Raw genomic sequence first — 20,826 nt, forward strand, 5'->3', positions numbered from 1 at the left:
GGAAACACAGGCTCCTCTGAGCACCTGGACATCCTGTCCTATGGTGCGAAGATTGAGTTCTTCTGTAGAGCCCTCTATCCCCAGCTGTCTGGCGGCCTCTGGCAGGAGCATTGTGCGCTCCGAGCCGTCATCTAACACGGCATATGTCACCAGATTCCGGTTGCGATACCAAAGCACCACTTTGATGACCTTCAACAGGACCCTAGAGGACTCTGATGGGTGGTCTAGGTAGAGAACATCTGTGGTTGAGCTGTCTGCGCTGCTCCCATCCTTGGGAGGCTCATCAGTGTCTCTCTTGTTGACCTCATGAAGGACCTTTAAGTGTTTGCCTTGACACACCTCACACAGCTTCTTTAAATCACACTGAGCAGCCTGGTGGTTCCTTGCACAGCGCCAGCATCGCTTGTTTCCTTTAATCCACGCAGTCACTTGTTCCTTTGTGAGCTTTTGAATGGCTTGGCACCTATTCAGGAAATGCTCAGAGCTCTCACACTACGGACTAGCCTAGTGGGGCCTTGCAGGGTCCATCCAAGTCGGGTGTGGATAGCCGCAGGCCCCCCGGGTGGTCCCAATCTCACTGGCTCAATCGGTGTGAGTAAGTGAGGGAGGTCAGCACCTATGAGTACGAGGGGCTTAACCCGGGTAAACTGCTCAAGAGGTAGACCTACCAGATGCTTGTACTTCTTTTGAAGGGATGTGACTGGGTAGGAGCGCTCAGCGAGATTAAGGTGTGGTGATGTGAAGGCATGTGTGACTTTGAAGCTCCTCTTATGCTGACCAGCTGGAGATAGATGGAAGGAAACACAGGCTCCTCTGAGCACCTGGACATCCTGTCTTATGGTGCGAAGATTGAGTTCTTCTGTAGAGCCCTCTATCCCCAGCTGTCTGGCGGCCTCTGGCAGGAGCATTGTGCGCTCCGAGCCGTCATCTAACACGGCATATGTCACCAGATTCCGGTTGCGATACCCAGAGAAATAGCCTGTTTGCTGGGTGGAAGGCGAGCTAGCCATTGGCGTTGATCTTGAGGCAGCACTCTGCTTCAGTAGCTGTAGCTCATTCATCATTCTGTCTATTGCTGAGACCATTTGACCTTCATCGTAGCCTTCTGACTGTGGTGGCCATGGTGTGGGAGGGGGTGGCCAGTCACTGTAGTCCTCTCCTTCTCTGTCTGTGGCACGTGGTGCTGGAGGTGGAGGAGGGGGTAGATCTGGCGACTCTTCCTGTCGATGCTCTGCTTGAGCATTACTGAGGGTTGTCACTCTCTCTGTAAGCGACTTCACTTTTCTAAAAACATCTTTAAGTTCAGCCATACTGTCTAGTATATGCTGATGAGATAGCTGAAGTTTCATGTTCTCAATGCGAATCTCCTGTAGTTCAGCTCTGCATGCATTGACTGAGTCACTGCTCACATCATACTCAGCGCTGGATGGACGGGGCATCCCAGGCCGCTCACGCCGCCTCTCATGTCCTATGGCATGCAAGTGGGGATGTTCGTCCTCTTGTTCGCCGAGGGATGAATCCCACTGGACATGGCGCCTGGGATATGAGGTGTAAGGGCGTGTGGTGGGTGTCATCTCGACTGCTCCCTCCATGTTGGATGTCCCCTCCCTCCCTGGTGAGTGCATCTGCATCGCTGTCGGTCCACTGAGATGTTGCCTATAGCTGGCTGCATCAAGCTCATAATCTCCAAGATAGGCAGGGAGACGGGTCTGCCGCTTAGGACGAACTGCTTCACTGCTTTGTTGCATCTTGATCCCAAATCAACACAGAATCCGGCTCGAAGGACCTCAATGTTGGTGAGGACCACTAAAGGACTGTATGTGCAGGTTCTAATGATGGGATGTGTGTTGTATGGGGGGTGTCGGTCAGAACACCATGAAGCAGTTGTCTCCTTTTCATTTCTTTATTAAATTTCACACTTCAATTAAATGTGCAAGAGTCTCAGTGGTGTGTGGTTTGGTTGGAATACACGCACACAACTCCTCACATGCTATTCTCTTGAGGCTGTGATCTAGCCAACCTGAAGTGGTAACTTGCCTGAAGCAACAGAGTAAAACTAAACAGCAGTAGAACTAGACCAAACTGCACGTGAAGGGGGCGGGGCTAAGATTCAATGCCAGAGTCTTTCTTACACTATCACCTCTGCAAGTTTGGGCAAATTTCACTGTATTGTTTATATTATTATTATTATTATTATTATTATTTTATTCATGTTTAAAATTAAATTTCTCATGATCTCATGATCTCTACAATTTGAAAGAGTCTGTCCTAAGCTATGACTCCTGCAAGTTTGGGAAAAATTCACTGTATTGTTTATTTTATATTATTTATTTATTTTTATTATTCATGCTTAAAATTAAATTTCTCATGATTTTTCCATAATGCCAAAACAGGTCCACTTCCATATGAAAGAGTCCATCCTAGGTTAGCTCCTTGACAGTTTTTAAAACTGCCGGCGTACTGTCAGCAGGCTCCCTGACAGTTTTTAAAACTGCCGGCTTACTGTCAGCAAGCTCCCTGACAGTTTTTAATACTGCCGGCGTACTGTCAGCTAGTCCCCTGACAGTTTTTAATAGTGCCGGCGTACTGTCAGCAAGCTCCCTGACAGTTTTTAATACTGCCGGCATACTGTCAGCTAGTCCCCTGACAGTTTTTAATAGTGCCGGCGTACTGTCAGGAAGCTCCCTGACAGTTTTTAATACTGCCGGCGTACTGTCAGGAAGCTCCCTGACAGTTTTTAATACTGCCGGCGTACTGTCAGCTAGTCCCCTGACAGTTTTTAGTAGTGCCGGCATACTGTCAGGAAGCTACCTGACAGTTTTTTTTTTTTTGTACTTTATTTTTATTGGCACTTTAAAAGAACAAGCAGGCATACTCTACACCAGATAATTCCAAAAAATTAAAAAGAGAGAGGTTACATAACATCTACCTTCAGTCCTCATAATCTACATTATTAAGAAAAAGGTCCCATTTCCTCCAGAGTCCGTACATTCTTACTTTCTGCAGTCTCAAGGTTAGGGTCATACATTCCATTTGCTGAATCTCTTTAACTATTTCCATCCAGTGGATTATTGTTGGGGGTGCCACTTGAAGCCACATCTTGTGATAGCTTTTTTGCTGGCAACTGTGAGAATTCTGAATCAGTATTTGTCCTTCTCTCGCCAGTCATCTGGGATAAAACCCAGGTAAAGAGAGGTAAAGTTATGTGGTATGTCCAACTCTAAAACTGTGGAAACTGCATCCCTGACCTCTCTCCAATAAGGGGTTATCACTGGGCAGGACCAGAAAATGTGCGTATGGCCAGCATTTTTTTCACCACAGTTTGTTTGGGGGATATGAAAAAACGGATAATAGATTTCCAACCAAATTCCCTCCATGACCTTGCCAATGTTGTTCTAGGTTGGGAATTGCAAATCTTTCCCCATTCCTCCTCTGTAATGTTCATTTCAAGTTCTTTTTCCCAGCGTTTTTTAATATAGCTGGTTGAAGTTTTCATGGAAGACAAGATAGCCCCATATATTTTAGCAATCATTCTGTCCAGATTTCCTTTTTTATAAACATCAACAAAAATCTTTACCAAAGGTGACACATCCTTATCTAACTTTCGAACTTCTGTTGCAAAGTAACTTCTAATCTGTAAATACCTGAAGAAGTCTTGTTTTTCCAAATTAAATTCTAATTTTAAGTCTTCAAAGCATTTTAAAGTATCCTTCTGCATCATAACGCATAATGATGTAATACCTTTAGTAGCCCAATGCTTAAATCTTTCATCTTGCTGGGCAGGTTTAAAATGTATGTCATATCCTGGCCAAGAAAGCCTTTTTATGTCTCTATGTAGTTTATATTTAATTATCATATCTGACCAAATCTTAAGTGGGACCCCAACCCATTGACTCTGTTGTTGTTCTAAAGATTTTATCATGTTTATACTACTCAGAACTGATTGCAGTGGAAAACCTAGTGAATCGGTCTCAATGTCTTTCCATTTGGCCTTATATATAGGGCTACACCAGCATACTATAAATCTCAACTGGGCGGCTACAAAATAATTCTTTAAGATAGGTAAGGCCATTCCTCCACTATCCTTTGGAAGTTGTAGAGTTGCATATTTGACCCTAGATTTTTTCGCATTCCAGATAAATGTGGCAATTTGCTTATCCCACCTTTTAAATTGGCATTCTGGAATTTCTACTGGTAGAGATTGAAAGAGATACAGTAACCTTGGCAGAATATTAATCTTAACCGCCTCAATTCTACTACTGAGATCCAAGGGTAACAAGGACCATCTACTCAAATCCTCTTTTATTTTAGCAATAATCGGGGTATAATTTATTTTATATATATCTCCTAAGTCTTTTGGTAAATTAATTCCTAAATATCTAATTTGTGAGGAAGTCCAACTAAAATTAAATTTGGATTGGTAGATTTGTGTTAATGTACAATTATATAATAGAGCTTGAGTTTTATGCTCATTGATAACATAACCTGAACAGGATCCAAAATATTTTAGAAAATCCATAAGAATTGGTATGCTAATTTCTGGGTCCTGCAAGAACAGAAGTACATCATCTGCATACATACATATTTTATGTTCCACCTTACCTATATGAATTCCCCTCAGATCTTTATTCTGTCTTATTGCTTGGGCCAGAGGTTCAATGTATAAGGCAAATAGTGAAGGGGATAAAACACATCCCTGGCGTGTGCCTCTTTCTAACTGAAGTCTTTTTGAGAAATGGCCATTAATCTTAACTATAGCAGAGGGCGATGAATACAGAGTTTGAATGCTTTTTAGACTTGCCTCATTGAATCCAAATTTCTCTAAAACTTGATAAAGATAGTCCCACCCAACTGAGTCAAATGCCTTTTCAGCATCAAGGCTAAGTACCACAGCCTTTAACTTCCTTTGATTAATAGAGTCTAAATTATGCAATGACCTTCTTATGTTGTCCTGTGCTTGTCTATTTTGTATGAAACCCGACTGATCATTATCTATTAAATCTGATAATATTCTTTGCAGCCTTTTGGCTAAAATAGAAGCGTATAATTTATAATCTACGTTTAAGACCGAAATCGGTCTATAGTTGGCTACATCTATTTTATCCTTACCTTCCTTCGGTATTACAGATATCATTGCCTCATTCCATGAGGGGGGGGGGGATTCTGCTTTTTCTAGGACCCAATTGAAGCATCTAAGTAACAGAGGAGTTAATTGTTCTTTAAAAGTTTTATACCACTCCGAGGGGAAACCATCTGTTCCAGATGATTTATTACCTTTCAGATTACTAATAGCCTCTAAAAGTTCCTCAGGTGAGATTTCTGATGTTAAAAAATAATTTTGTTCTTCGTCAATAGTTGGAAGGTCTATAGAGACCAGGAAACTCCTCATCTTATCAATGCCTGCATTCTCTGGTTGGGTATATAATTTCTGATAATATCGCTCAAATGCCATTAAAATCTCTTCAGGTTTAGACGTTATTTTCTTTGTTATTGGTTCTTTTATCTTTAATATATTATTTAATGACTGTTGTTTCCTGAGTTTCCAGGCCAACATTTTAGTAGCTTTTGGACCCTGCTCATAATATCTTTGCCTGGTAAATCTGTACTTTTTTTCAATCTCATCCTCGTAAATTTGATTAATTTCTTGTCTTACTTTTTTTACTTCCAGGAGTAATTTAGAATCTTTGGTTTGACTATGTTCCCTTTCCAAATGTTTTAATGTAGTTTGCAGTTCATTCATTTTAGCCAATCTCAGCTTTTTTATTGTTGACATCCTCATTATTATTTTTCCTCTGAGCACAGCCTTTGCAGCATCCCATAATATTGTGGGTGAGACCTCCCCACTATCATTTTGCTCCAAATATACTTCTATCTCATCCTTAATAAATGATATAAATGATGATTCATTTAATATGCCTACATTCAGTCGCCATAGATGATTTTTAGCTGGGCTGTCAAGAGAAAGTGTAAGGTAAATTGGACTATGGTCCGACAAGTCCCTCTGACCTATTGTACATCCTTTAACCCTCCATCTATCCACACCAAACATAAAAAAATAGTCCAATCTGGAGTATTCCTGATATCGTGTAGAGTAAAATGTATAATCTCTTTTTGAATAATTGACATCTCGCCATATATCTATCAGTCCTAGCTCTTGGGTTATTTTCCTAATCCTTGACATTTTCAATGGCTTACTCCTCTGTTTATTTGTACTATCAAGTTTCGGATTTAATGTTACATTGAAGTCCCCCCCACATACTAGTATTCCTGATGCCTCAGTAGCGATCAAGTTGAATACTCTGCCATATAAGGCCCACTGTTCATCTGGAGGAGCATATACATTACAAAGGGTTACCTCATTATTGTCAATTTTTCCTTTTACCATAACGTATCGCCCTTCTTTATCTTTGGATACCGAAATACATTCAAAATTGACAGAGTTTGAAATTAACGTTGCCACTCCCCGTCTGCCTTGCTTAAAGGAAGAGAAAAAGGTATTTCTATAACCAAATTTTTTTAATTTTTCATGTTCACTATCAATTAAATGTGTCTCTTGGATCATAATTACATCAATCTTTTCCTTCTTCATTTTAGCTAATATTTTTGCTCTCTTTATGGGACTGTTTAAACCATTAACATTCATTGATATTATCTTAAGTTGACGATGCATGTCCTCTAAAAATAAGAATCAAATATTTAAAGTTACCTGCGAAAAGTGCCATGAACAGAACATTTTTAAATTCAAACAAAATCTGAAAAGTAAATACACAAAACAATGAGATTTCCAATGTCAACTGACCATTGTGGTCTCTTGCCTCTGAGAGAGAAGTCCACAGAAAGGACCCCCTACAAGAGTGGTTGTGTAGGAAAAACACTCCTACAAGCTAACCAATGTTAAGAAACTCCCCAAACGACGACTTAGTATATCAAAATAAATACCAGGATTAAGCGTTAAACTTTGTACTTCTGCGGAAAACCTTTTACGGCTTATGACGGAATCTTAGTTGAGTATTTAACACTTAATTATCATGTGGGTCCCGTCGGAAGCCTCTCAATTTTTCTCGAATAGTTGCTTCATGCAGGTCGTGGTTACCCTGCTGTACTCCTTGCTGGTGTACTGAACGGCGCTGTGACTTTTTCCCGTCCACAGTGGACCAGGGGAGAAGCTTTTCAAGTTTATTTTGTAAAGACTGAGGCTGTGTTTTTACCCGGTAACCCGACTGGACCCCTCTGTTTTCCAGGTCTTTTGTCGCTTCGTCTGCACTTTCGTATGTGGTCGCCCCATCTTCCCAGAAAACCCTCATACGTGCGGGGAAAGGAGTCTGAAAACGGATCCCCTTCCCTTTCAGCGCTTTTCTAATAAGGGTGTATTCTTGCCTTTTCTTTAAGACCTCCTTGGCGTAATCATGGTCGAAATATATGCGTTGGTTCTGATAGTGGAGTGGTTTTCTCCATGCTTCCCTCAGAACTCTTTCTTTCACTGTGTACTGGAGAAACCCGACCACGATTGATCTCGGAGGGGCACTTTGGGGCGGCCTTGGCGCTAAAGCCCGGTGAGCTCTCTGGATACCTAGCGGGGTCTCAGCTCCCTCCAGCAGCGTCGACAGGAACTCCTCCAGAAAAGCCTGTACAGAGGAACCTTCAGCCCCCTCCGGTATTCCAGATATGCGGATGTTATTTCGCCTCGAAAATCCCTCCAGCTCAGTTAGCCTGCTCTGTAGGACTCTCTGCTCTTTTAGCGTATATAGCAATGCTTCTTTAGCCGCTACCTTCCATGTCTCGGCTTCGCCAATACGTTGTTCCGCCTCAGATATTCTCGCGGAGGCTTCCTGGATTGCCTCCGTGGTCTCATTTAACTTCTGAGAGATATCCTTCTGTATTTCCAGCAGTTCCGCTCGCATATCTTTCTTGAGTTCATCTCTGAAGACGGTGAGTGCTTCACGAAGTTCACTGCTAATCACCTCCTTCATCATTCCCCTTAAGGGCTCCTCTGTTAGCTGCTGCGCGCTAGCTCCCACCTTAGCCTTCTCCTCCATCCGAGTATTTGTGTCTTCACTCACCGTCTTAGGATTTTGCTTCGAGGTGCTCTTTCCTTTATTTCCCCCCGACATTTTGCACGTTTACTCTTCTCTTTTTTCTTCGCTTAATTTCTATATTTCAGGGGGGAAAAACACCCGTTGCTTGGGAGCTCTTTCTTTATGCTGCCATCTTAGATCCCGCCCGACCGGAAACCCCCTACCTGACAGTTTTTAAAACTGCCGGCATACTGTCAGCAAGCCCCCTGACAGTTTTTAGTAGTGCCGGCGTACTGTCAGGAAGCTACCTGACAGTTTTTAAAACTGCCGGCATACTGTCAGCAAGCCCCCTGACAGTTTTTAGTAGTGCCGGCGTACTTTCAGGAAGCTACCTGACAGTTTTTAAAACTGCCGGCGTACTGTCAGCAGGCTTCCTGACAGTTTTTGAAACTGCCGGCTTACTGTCAGCAAGCTCCCTGACAGTTTTTAAAACTGCCGGCGTACTGTCAGCTAGTCCCCTGACAGTTTTTAATAGTGCCGGCGTACTGTCAGGAAGCTCCCTGACAGTTTTTAATACTGCCGGCGTACTGTCAGGAAGCTCCCTGACAGTTTTTAATACTGCCGGCGTACTGTCAGGAAGCTCCCTGACAGTTTTTAATACTGCCGGCGTACTGTCAGCAAGCCCCCTGACAGTTTTTAAAACTGCCGGCGTACTGTCAGCAAGCTCCCTGACAGTTTTTAAAACTGCCGGCGTACTGTCAGGAAGCCCCCTGTCAGTTTTTAGTACTGCCGGGTACGTGCCCGGCACTGCCGGGTCGATGAAAAAGTGGCTGGCGGGTGACGTCACGCAGACCCACCACTGCCGCCCGTCTCCCGGCAGGCAAAGATCCAACCCCAACTGTTTGGATGTTTAACCATGACCACAACTTGGAGGACAATATGCAGTTAAACATTTGATCTTCGGACTAGGTAACTTTTTTTGGACGTTATGGTGACAGGTGCAGGAAATTGACATTATTAAAGAATACATATCATTTTTTATTTATAATATATCAACATCATTGTTATAAATATTGTTAATCAGTATGAATATAGACTATTTGATTAAGCGTCATTTATTAATACTTATTTATTATTAATTATTTAGTAGATTATATTTTTGTATCTATTTAATTAATTAACGAATTTAGGTATTTATGTATGTATTTTTCTATTTGAAAATGCAATCTGTGCGGAAAATTGTTAGGTTGATTTTAACCAGTCAACACCACTCTGATTTGCTGAGACCGCACTGATCACAACCATAGACTGTATAAAAGTATAGACAGCACGACAGGGGTTGAAAAGTGAAGCCACAACGTCTCTTACGCCCTCTGGTGGCTGGTTTCAGTACAGCTTTTAACCCTAAAGCCTATTTCCATTCAACTGAATGAAAGATGACGGAATTTTAATCTAAAATTACACATCCAGGATTTTTTTGGAAAGTTGATTTCTGTACATTCTGCAAGCCCCACTCCTTTGTTAATAACCCCAGTGTTTTTTTTTTGTTGTTGTTGTTTTTACAGTACCCTCAGGAAAACTTTCTCTCCAGTTTTTTTTTTGGTAAGTGGATCATTTCTCTCCATCAGTTCATTAGTATTCATACTGTAGATCCATGCGGTTCTTGACTCACTTTCCAACTCGCGTTTTAGGTTTCCAAACCCAAGATTTATTTCTTTACAAAATAATACACAAGAAAACTGAACAAAAAACGATTAAAATGCTTATAAACAGAAAACTAGGTACTTCCCACTAAACATTAGACGTCTTATGGACGTGAAGATCATGTCTATATTGCGTCGGTCGGTCCAAGACCAATTCTGTACGTCTACACGACGTGCAAACTAGGTCCGCTATTTGGACGTCTAACTATGACCCCACTTGGACGTCAATATGCAGTTAAACATTTGAACGTCGGACTAGGTCACTTTTTTGGACGTCATGGGGACGTCTAATACAGGTGCAGGAAATTAACATTATTTAAGAATATATTTATTTTTAAATGTATGTCAAAATTGTTGTTATCAATATTGTTAATCACTATGAATATAGATTATTTATGATTAAGCATCATTTATTTCTAATTATTTATTTGAGTATTATATATTTTTATCTATTTAATTAATTAATTAATGTAGGTATTTATTTACGTATGTTTTTATTTTTATTTGGAAATGCAATTTATGTGGAAAATTGTTAAGTTGATTTCAACCAGTCAACGCTACTCTGATTTGCTGAGACCGCACGTCATCATAAACTCCACTCTGATATGCCGAGTCAAAACACGCTCAACATTTTTTGGCTGCTGCAGTAGCTCAGCTCAGCTCAGCTCATTCAGTTCAGCTCGCTCAGCTCAGCTCCGCTCCGGACCGGACTCAGCTGCCAAGCTATAAGGTAAGACGATATGTATAATAAGTTAATGTATTTGTAGTGTTAGTTGTTTTAGCTCTGTGGTCTTAAATCATCTGAACCTGCTGGCGTTGCCTCTCTTCCCAGGCAGTTAGCTAACTAGCTAGCTAGCTAACGATAGCTAAACAGTGGCCATAGTTAAAATGGAATTGGAATTACTTTTGAGAACGACCGTAATGCAAATAATATTTACTGTAACCGAAGCTTTAACGTAGAAGCATTGTCCGGTCATTAAGTCAATGCACTAACCAGAGCTAGGCTGATAAGCCAATCTAAGCTAACGTTAAATCAAAGAACCGTCTTTGGCTAAATTCGCTAAGCTAGCGTTAAGTTATATAAGTTTGTGGCACCCACAATTAACCTAGGCAACTGGGGGCAATATCAAGTGCATTTTGAATAGCCTGAAGAAGTAAGTTTATGTTAATATTACATAAATTAGGCAATTTAAAATAGTTTGTTGTGGGAAAACATTTATTAAAATAGCTTAATAGGATTTGTGAGAATTAAAACGGCACGATAATTCTGGTCAGGTGTTAAATGTGTATTCCCGCCTTTAGCTTAGCGTTAGCTTAGCGTTAGCTAAGCCATAGCATGAAGAAGTAAGTTTATGTGAATATTACATAAATAAGGCAATTTAAAATAGTTTGTTGTGGGAAAAAATTAATTAAAATAGCTTAATATGATGTGTGAGAATTAAAACGGCACGATAATTCTCGTCAGGTGTTAAATGTGTATTCCCGCCGTTAGCTTAGCGTTAGCTAAGCCATAGTGTGAAGAAGTAAGTTTATGTGAATATTACATAAATAAGGCAATTTAAAATAGTTTGTTGTGGGAAAAAAAAAAAATATTAAAATAGCTTAATATGATGTGTGAGAATTAAAACGGCACGATAATTCTCGTCAGGTGTTAAATGTGTATTCCCGCCTTTAGCTTAGCGTTAGCTTATCGTTAGCTTAGCGTTAGCTAAGCCATAGCATGAAGAAGTAAGTTTATGTTAATATTACATAAATAAGGCAATTTAAAATAGTTTGTTGTGGGAAAAAAATAATTAAAATAGCTTAATATGATGTGTGAGAATTAAAACAGCACGATAATTCTCGTCAGGTGTTAAATGTGTATTCCCGCCGTTAGCTTAGCGTTAGCTAAGCCATAGTGTGAAGAAGTAAGTTTATGTGAATATTACATAAATAAGGCAATTTAAAATAGTTTGTTGTGGGACAAAAATAAATGGCCATCTTCAACATTTTCTGAGATTTCTAATTTGTCTTTTTCTACTTGTGCAGATGGAGTCATGAAATGTGACGGGACAGCCACCGAGGACTTCATACTTCGGAGCATCTCAAACATGCACCACAAAGACGTGGAGGACACACCGCTGTCTCTCAGGACCTAGAATCTTAATGAAAGTATAATGATGTTAAGGGAAGGTGTAATGGAAAGGTGTAATGTAAAGTTGTAATGGTGTTAAGGGAAGGTGTAGTGGAAAGGTGTGATGTTAAAGGTGTAATAGTGTTGAGGGAAGGTGTAATAGTGTTGAGGGAAGGGGTAATGTTAAAGGTGTAATAATGTTGAGGGAAGGGGTAATGTTAAAGGTGTAATAGTGTTAAGGGAAGGTATAATATTGTTAAGGGAAGGTGTAATGCAGGGGTCTCAAACTCATTTTTGCCGAGGGCCACATTGACATATTGGCTGTCCTCTGAGGGCCAGATGTAACTTATAAATATAAGAAAATGTAACCAGATGTAATATAAAATGAATGTAATTACTCCTTAATGTTAAATAACTCTCAATATACTATTTATTCAATCAAATATTACAGTTGAATGGAAAAAATGTTTGCTTGTTGCTCTATTAACATAAATCCTTTTAATTTGTCATGTTATGAAATCCAAAAACTCCATCAAGAACCAAACTATTCAAGTGAATAGAAATTACATCAATTACAAGTTATATTAACTTTGATCAAAACGTTTGATACTGAAATAAGGCTTAATAAATATAAAATCAAAAATTGTGAGCTGTGACAGATTTAGCATTTCCTCAGATTTAGCAGTTCCTCATCCAACCACTAGTCGGAGCTGCAGCTGCAGCACCACAAGCCCGCAGTCTTTGCTTAGTCAGAGCTACAGCCCAACCACGGGCTACAGGACTCAGCTGAGCCAGTCTGGAGCGTTTTGAAATTTTTTAAGTTCTTCTGTGTATGAAATAAAATAACCCCACTAACCGGATAATACAGCTCTCTACAGTTCATCTTTCAGCCCAAGCAGCTAACAGCAGCAGTTTAGAGCAGCGTCACGGAGGCACTGCTGGGATTACATTATAAACAGGTCAGTTAGCGCGCTGCTAACCTCAGGATGTTTATAACTACGGAGTTTAGTGGACACACCAAGGCTGCAAGGTTAGACTGTTGAAGGCTACTGAAGACTACTAAACAGGCAACGCAGCGTAAGCAAAAAAAAAACAAAAACCACACACACACCAAAATACAAGTTAAGATAAAATATGAAAACGAACATAATAAAGCATAAATAATTAAATTGAATTGCGGGCCAGATGTATGTTTATTTTGTTAACCCGTGAGGGGCCGTATGAAACCGCGTGGGCCGGTACTTTGAGACCCCTGGTGTAATGTAAAGGTGTAATAGTGTTGAGGGAAGGTATAATATTGTTAAGGGAAGGTGTAATGTAAAGCTGTAATAGTTTTAAGGGAAGGTAAATGTTTAGTGAAATTGTTATGGTGTGAATCTAAGGTGTATGTTATGTTGATGTAAAATAAAGGCATTAACCCCAAATGAGATTTACTCATTATGTTTATTATTATATTAATGTTTCCCCAAACAGAAAGGGTCAATTTAAAATCGACAGTGGTTAGATGGGGGTAATTAATTTATCCCTTGCTTTTACTGGTTCTTTGCAGGTTGACATGTTTTGGAAAAAGTGAGAGGGTTGAAATTCAATTTATTTGTAAAGCATATTGTGTATAACTAACGTGCATAACTAGTTCCAGAAGGTTGTGAACCTGTTCCAGTAATTGTTTGGCTTAGCTTTGTATGCGTTTCCAGTTAACTGCTGAAGCTGGAACAATGGAACAGTTGCCACCGTCTGAAATGGCACTACAGTTATGCAGGGAGCCTCAAAGTAGTTGGTCTATAAAAACGTATACATGTAAATTTCACGTAGAAAAGACGTCCACAACGACTTAATTTAAACTAGAATTAGCCCTTATCCGGAGGTCTGGGGGACGTCAATACTGGACGTGCAGAAGACGTCAGAAAAAAGACGTCGTCTGGCGTCACAGTCTGCACCTTCAGGAGACCAAAATTGGACGTGCAAAAATGACCTAGAAAAGACGTCGTTTCAACGTCTCTTTGTTTAGTGGGTTATATTCATGTTCCTAATTCCTAAATCCTAAAACTGCGGTCAGAAAAGGTGAGGCTCCTTTGGCTTTTTACTGCTTGTCTTGTTTTTTCTCCTGCCCAAAAAACACTGTAATTATCCGAATCTAACCACCTACAGGTGCCTAGTGGTAACACACATTTCTAATGCCGTTATTGTTATACTAATACTATCCCTTACACATACTTCGTTCTTCTCCCTAATTTTAGTATTTACGTTAGTTTTTAACCTAGCCTTAGGTACTTAACGATAGTTAACTAGGTTAGCCAACTCAGGTTAGCTAAGTAAAGTAACTAAACTTGTTTGGTGAAAATTACGTGGAGTGGGCGGGGTTTGAGCAGTCACACGGCCCCGCCCCCCGCCTCCCACCTCTGTCACGCCAGTTCTGGCTCCAATTTGCCTCTGCAAGCGCAGGCAAGATGGCAGCTTCCGTTTCGGCCATATTTTGGCTTTAAAACGCCTTAATGAGAGTAAATGGGGACCGTCCAGTCCATACTTTTATACAGTCTATAATCACAACCCAAACTCCACAACGCGCCAAGCAGCACATTTTTAGTTGCTGCGGAAGCACAGCTCATTTAGGCTCAGCTCAGCTCACCTCAGGACTTGTTGTGCTACTAAGATATAAGGTAAGTTCGACCAGGTCCTTTATTTTATGATCATGTATGTGTTTGTAGTGTCTTACACCACCTGCACGTGCTGGCCTTGCCTCTCTTTCTAGGTAGTTAGCTAACGTTAGTTGTCTAAGGATAGCTAAACATTGCCATAGTTTAAATGTAATATGAATTGCATTTGAAAATGAGCAGATTTTTAAAACTTGTCTTATGAATAAGCTAATTTGAAATAGTTTTTTTGTGGGAAAAACCTAGATAAAATAGCTTAATGACGAAGTGTGAGAAAATTAAAACAGCTCAATATTTTTCCTCAGGTGTAAGCTTAGCGCTGTTAGCTTAGCATTAGCTCAGTGTTCGTGTGAAGAATAAAGTTAACGTTATATGTAAATTTCATATAAATAAGCCAACTTGTTGTTGAAATTGTTTTGTTAAAATACTGCACATATTTCTGGTCAGGTGTTAAAAGTGTATCCCCGCATTATATTAGCATTAGAAGTAACGTTAAGTAACTTACATGTAAATATTATGTAAATAAGCCAATTTTAAATAGTTTGTTGTTGGAAAAATTCAATAAAAAAGCCTAGCGATTAAAAACACCTTGCAAGATTAAAACTGCACATATTTCTCGTCTAGAGTTCAATGAATGTGTATTCCCACCATTAGTTTAGCACCAGCATGAAGAATGTAAATATTATATAACGTTAAATAAGCCAACTTTAAATAGTTTGCTATTGGAAAAACTTAATTAAAATAGCCTAGGGGTGAGACAAGGTCTGGAAAGATTAAAACAGCGGAATATTTCCAGTCCAGAGTTAACTGTGTTTTTGTAAAAGTGTATGGCTCCCCCGCTGCAAAAAGCCTGCAGTGTGTGGAGCGGTAGAGCTTAGATCGGGCCCAAAAATCCAGCCCGACCCGGCCCAAATCCATGCACTTTCTGCCCGAGCCAGACCCGACCTGAGCCATAAACTGTCATTCTGAACCCGAGCCATTTTTTAGTAATTAGAGCGTTAAAATTGAGCTATTTAAAACATTTTCGGGCTGTTTGAATTAGCGAAATCTGTTAAGAATTATGTTAAATAACCTTGCGACGCTGAAGAAGCATAGACCTATTATTATTTCTTTTTTTTTATTCGCTTCTTTCTTTCTTTATTCCTTGTCTGTTGTACAGGCAGTGTGAGGTTGGTGGATGGTGGCAGTCGCTGTGCTGGGAGAGTGGAGGTTCTTCATAGAGGGCAGTGGGGAACAGTGTGTGGTGATGACTGGGATATGAGTGATGCTGCAGTGGTGTGTAGAGAGCTGGGCTGTGGAGAAGCTGTAGATGCACTGGGCAAATCTCATTTTGGATCAGGATCAGGACCAATCTGGATGGAGGATGTGGACTGTAGTGGATCAGAGTCTAGACTGGAGAACTGTAGATCACCAGTATGGGGTAAACATGACTGCAATGAAACCCACAATTCTGGAGTCATCTGTTCAGGCAAGCTACACTATGTTCATATAATATGTGCACTGTATTGAATAGTTACATTGTGTGACTGTGCTGTCTGACTTTCATTTATTAAATCCTGTTGTTATCTCATTGTTTATGCTCTTGTGATATTTTAGGAGCCAGGCTGGTTTTAGGTTCTCGCTGCTCTGGGAGAGTGGAGGTTCTTCATGGAGAGAGCTGGGCCACAGTGTGTGATGCTGACTTTAACCAGCAGGATGCAGAGGTTGTGTGTCGAGAGCTGGGCTGTGGTTCTCCTGTGAAGGTTCTGGGAGCAGCTGCGTTTGGTAGAGGGGAGGGTCAGGTGTGGTCAGAGGTGCTTCAGTGTAGAGGAAACAAATCTCAGACTCACTTCTGTCCAAAATCATCTTCACTCAAACACAACTGCTCCCATGATAATGATGTGGGACTGGTGTGTGCAGGTAAGAACTGCATTCAGCACAATGAGCCTGTGACTTCATCTATTCCTACTTAGACAGCCCTCTGTCTCAGTAGCTCAGCCCTGTGCTCCATTACCTGTTTGCCATTAAGACCTGGTGAAATTAAATATTTGTGACTTATTATATTGTTTGTTTGGGGTGAGGGTGTTATGTTTGTGCAGCATTACTGTTCTGGCATTTGTTTTTTAGTGGATAATAGTGTAATAAAGTGTAGGGGATCTGTGTTTGTCTAGAATACCTTGCAGTGTGAGTTTAAAAACATTAAAAACACAGCTAGCAGAAACTTCCTGGTGGATAGCACTAATTATAAACACAATAGACTTTGGACAAATGTAATGAGTTTCTCTAGTCTAACAGACACAAGAGACTGTTGTTTTGGAGATAATTTGTGGATTTAAGCTGCAGTAACACATTATACAAAATGGCTACAGCAACATGTATCCATGTGAATCACATGTAATATTCTGGGTTGGAGTGGAACAGACTTAGAATACTTGTACTGGCAGCACATAGTTTAAAAGCAAGAATGGTGAATTAAGTATGTGTCTACTGTTCTGTTCCTCCAGTCCATTAAGCAGGTAACAAGACTGGTGGAGGTCATATAGTGTCTGGAAAATAACTGCTCACAGGATTGCCAACAAATTAAAAGTCTATGTGTATCTTTTTTATTTTTGTTATTTTGAAACTGTAAAGGGAAAAATATTAAAAATGCTAAATAGACGTGTCCACTTCAATGTTATGTGTTCTAAACATTAGGTCATTTTTATTTCCTTCTGTAGTCACAATAATATACATTTTGATTAGGGGTGTCCTGTGCTGGAGTTATCTGTTCAGGTAAAACACTGTAAACAGGGACTGTACATTATCTGCCATGTAGGCAAAGTGTACAGCACATATGATTTTTCTTTTTAACCCACCCTAAATCCTTGTTGATTGCCAAGGTAAATTGGTATGTTTAAACTGAGCAATCACCAAACTGTGCTGTACACTGGAATTCTCAACCAACAATTAATTTACTGTTTTTTTTATTTCATAATTTTGCTGATCCATATTAATTTGTTTAATGTAATTCATAGCTTTACTGAACTTATTTTGAATCCTTATACTCTCTTTAGTTTTTTCCAATGCATTTATGAATCATTCATTGTGCAATATTTAGCATCATCATGCTTAATCATTTATCATTACTGATAAATAAGCTTTCTTTTTTTCATGGTAATTTTTAGGAGTCCTGCTGGTTAATGGCTCTCGCTGCTCTGGAAGAGTGGAGGTTCTTCATGGTGAGAGCTGGTTCACAGTGTGTGATGCTGACTTTAACCAGCAGGATGCAGAGGTTGTGTGTCGGGAGCTGGGCTGTGGTTCTCCTGTGGAGATTCTGGGAGCAGCTGCTTTTGGTAGAGGGGAGGGTCCGGTGTGGTCAGAGGAGCTTCAGTGTAGAGGAAACGAATCACAGATTCACTTCTGTCCAAAATCATCTTCACTCAAACACAACTGCTCCCATGATAATGATGTGGGACTGGTGTGTTCTGGTAAGAGCTGCATGTTTGTGATTAATGTCATTAAGATTAGCTCAATGTTTATGTAAACTTTTTGTAATTCTGTCAAAAATGCAAATGTCTTGCTATTATTTCAGTTTTCAGCCACAATTCTACTTTACATCATTTATAGTGGTGAAAATACATGTTTTTTTCCATTCTTTCTCAATGTCTTGGTCTGTCTTACTCACTGTTGTACAGGCAGTGTGAGGTTGGTAGATGGTGACAGTCGCTGTGCTGGGAGAGTGGAGGTTCTTTATAGAGGACAGTGGGGATCAGTGTGTGGTAATAACTGGGATATGAGAGATGCTGCAGTGGTGTGTAGAGAGCTGGGGCCTCATGTACTAAGACTTGCGTGGACTTCCTACTAAAATGTTCCGTACGCTCAGATCTGAAAAGTTCCGTACGCACAAAAAAATCCGGATTTATCAAACCGTGCGTAGGCAGAATTCCACGTACTTTCTCTTAGTACATCACAATCAACTTGAAATCAAGCGCAAATGCACGAAAGCAGCACACTTGCCACGACTCCTCCCTCAATTACGCAGAGTATAATGTTATATTATTATTATTATTATTATTATTATTATTATTATTATTATTATTAATAATAATATTATTATTATTATTAATAATAATAATAATAATATTATTATTATATACGCATAGCGTATAATTACCCATGTTTTAAGTTTTATTATTCTAAGATAAATGCTTTCATTTAAATGCTTTAAATGAGTTGCCTACCAAAAAGACACACGTCACGCACTCAGCTTGTTTTCTTATGCTCTTGGAAATCTAAAACTGCTTATAAGCCAGTCATCATCATGGGCCAAAAAAACATAATGGTCACGGAAAATGCGCGCTCAATGAATTCGGCCATTAGCAGTATTTTCCAGTAATGCCAACGCTGCATCTCCAACAACTCCAGCGCAAACCTGATCTAGGCTAAGTGGAAACACGTTAAACGATTATTTCTGTAAGACAATGAAACTGTCTGATTAATTTACTTTATTTTACCCAATAATGCTTACTTCAATGTGTGCATAGAGGATATCTTAATAGTTGTAATTTCAATGCATCGCCTCTAAGTGTCGCCAAATGACAAAAACACAATACATACGCACAAAAAAAAGGCGTACGCCCAAAACAAAACTTCCGTGGGGGAACGCACTTTCACACGTTCAAGTCAAATTTAGTACATCAGACCGTGAGCGTGAAATATGGCGTACGCAATGTTTTTGTGTGTACGCACCTTTAGTACATGAGGCCCCTGGGCTGTGGAGAAGCTGTAGATACATATCATGAGTCTTACTTTGGATCAGCATCAGGACCAATCTGGATGGATAATGTGCACTGCAGTGGCTCTGAGTCTACACTGAGGAACTGTGAATCAGCAGGATGGGGTAAACATAACTGTGATCATTCTAAAGATGCTGGAGTCATCTGTTCAGGTAAATTGTATCAGTAAATTATTTTATGTTCCCTTCTGTTAACTAGGAACAGGAAACTGTTCATAATATATCACACATGTAAAACAGGGATGGGCAACTGGCGGCCCGGGGGCCGCACACGGCCCTCGTCATCACTCAGTGCGGCCCGCGAATAGATCAAAAATAATTTCATAATTTAAAAAAAAAAAAAAAAAAAAAAAAAAAACGTAATTCTACTTTTGACCGCTAGAGGGCGCTGCCAAACAACCACGAAAATTGACATTGACATCCAGTCCATTGTGAGCCAGCAGGCCAAACCACAGCTCTCTCATTGGTGGTCTAGTTTGGTCTAGTTTTCTGCTATTATTGAATGAGCTATTTGCAATCAGTTTTTAAATCTTTTTTGTTCTTTGTTATACATGAGTTCAAATGCCTTTTGCACTTTTATAAGCAAATGTTTTGTCCTTGTTGCTTATGAAGGACTTGTTATAATGAACTTATTTTACACAGAGGAACTACTGTATTTGCAAACAGTTTTTTAAGCAAACTTTTTGTTCTTTGATATGAAGGACTTCCTTTTTGCACTTTTTTTAAGCAAACGGTTTGTCTTTTGCCGTATTAAAATGCATTAATATGCAGAAAATAGTTGTTGATAAATGTTGGTGCTGTAAACATACAGATATAAATTCATATAAAATTTGTTCTTATTGAAAATCATTTATAGCGTTTTTCATATTCAATTATTTGAAGTGCGAGGTCATGTGGCCCTCCAATGGTCATGCTGAAAAAAATGTGGCCCTCTCCATCATGGAAGTTGCCCATCCCTGATGTAAAACAAAGTCTTGTAAGTGGTGGGAAAGGACCCATTTTAGAGGCTTAGGGTCCAGTTAAGCGTAGTAGTACTGTTTGTAAGGAAACAGATAGCGTTCATTTAGTCAACTTTTCCACTGAAGGTTAAATGCCATATCTATTTTGACCATTCTTGCTGTGTTAATGTCAGAGATTCAATGACATGGAAAGACATTTTCATGTTGAAGCAGTGACTCACATATGTTTAAATTCAGCTTTATGTTCACAATTTTTAGGAGTCCGGGTGGTTGGTGGTTCTCACTGTTCTGGGAGAGTGGAGGTTCTTCATGGAGAGAGCTGGGTCACAGTGTGTGATGCTGACTTTGACCAGCAGGGTGCAGAGGTTGTGTGTCGAGAGCTGGGCTGTGGTTCTCTTGTGGAGGTTCTGGGAGCAGCTGCTTTTGGTAGAGGGGAGGGTCCGGTGTGGTCAGAGAAGCTTCAGTGTAGAGGAACTGAATCTCAGATTCACTTCTGTCCAAAATCATCTTCACTCAAACACAACTGCTCCCATGATGATGATGTGGGACTGGTGTGTGCAGGTAAGTGTTTTTCAAAAAAATGTTTCCCATTTTTACTCTTACTAGTTCATAATTTGGTAAATTTTTCTTGT

General features: G+C 40.0%; 1 protein-coding gene across 31 annotated transcripts in view; it reads left to right on the plus strand.

The window, feature by feature from the left end:
• The first annotated feature begins 14,252 nt into the window (after window positions 1-14,252).
• The window catches only part of LOC125799006 (deleted in malignant brain tumors 1 protein-like), a 40,875-nt gene continuing 34,301 nt past the window's right edge, over window positions 14,253-20,826 (plus strand). For 15 of the 31 annotated variants that reach the window (XR_007437811.1, XR_007437805.1, XR_007437804.1 and 12 more), the window contains exons 1-5: window positions 14,255-14,488; window positions 15,642-15,950; window positions 16,079-16,381; window positions 17,626-17,732; window positions 20,560-20,755. Coding sequence is in view for 23 of the 31 variants with exons in the window: in XM_049474449.1 (XP_049330406.1) it covers window positions 15,740-15,950; window positions 16,079-16,381; window positions 17,626-17,732; window positions 20,560-20,755 (817 nt within the window). In the remaining 8 variants the exon portion in view is untranslated. Of the gene's footprint in view, window positions 14,489-15,641; window positions 15,951-16,078; window positions 16,382-17,625; window positions 17,929-19,259; window positions 19,389-20,452; window positions 20,756-20,826 lie in introns of all 31 variants that reach the window. The other 16 variants (XM_049474450.1, XM_049474447.1, XM_049474462.1 and 13 more) reach the window with 13 other exon arrangements.

This window comes from Astyanax mexicanus, chromosome 2 (assembly GCF_023375975.1).
Source record: "Astyanax mexicanus isolate ESR-SI-001 chromosome 2, AstMex3_surface, whole genome shotgun sequence".
Taxonomy (NCBI): Eukaryota; Metazoa; Chordata; class Actinopteri; order Characiformes; family Acestrorhamphidae; genus Astyanax; species Astyanax mexicanus.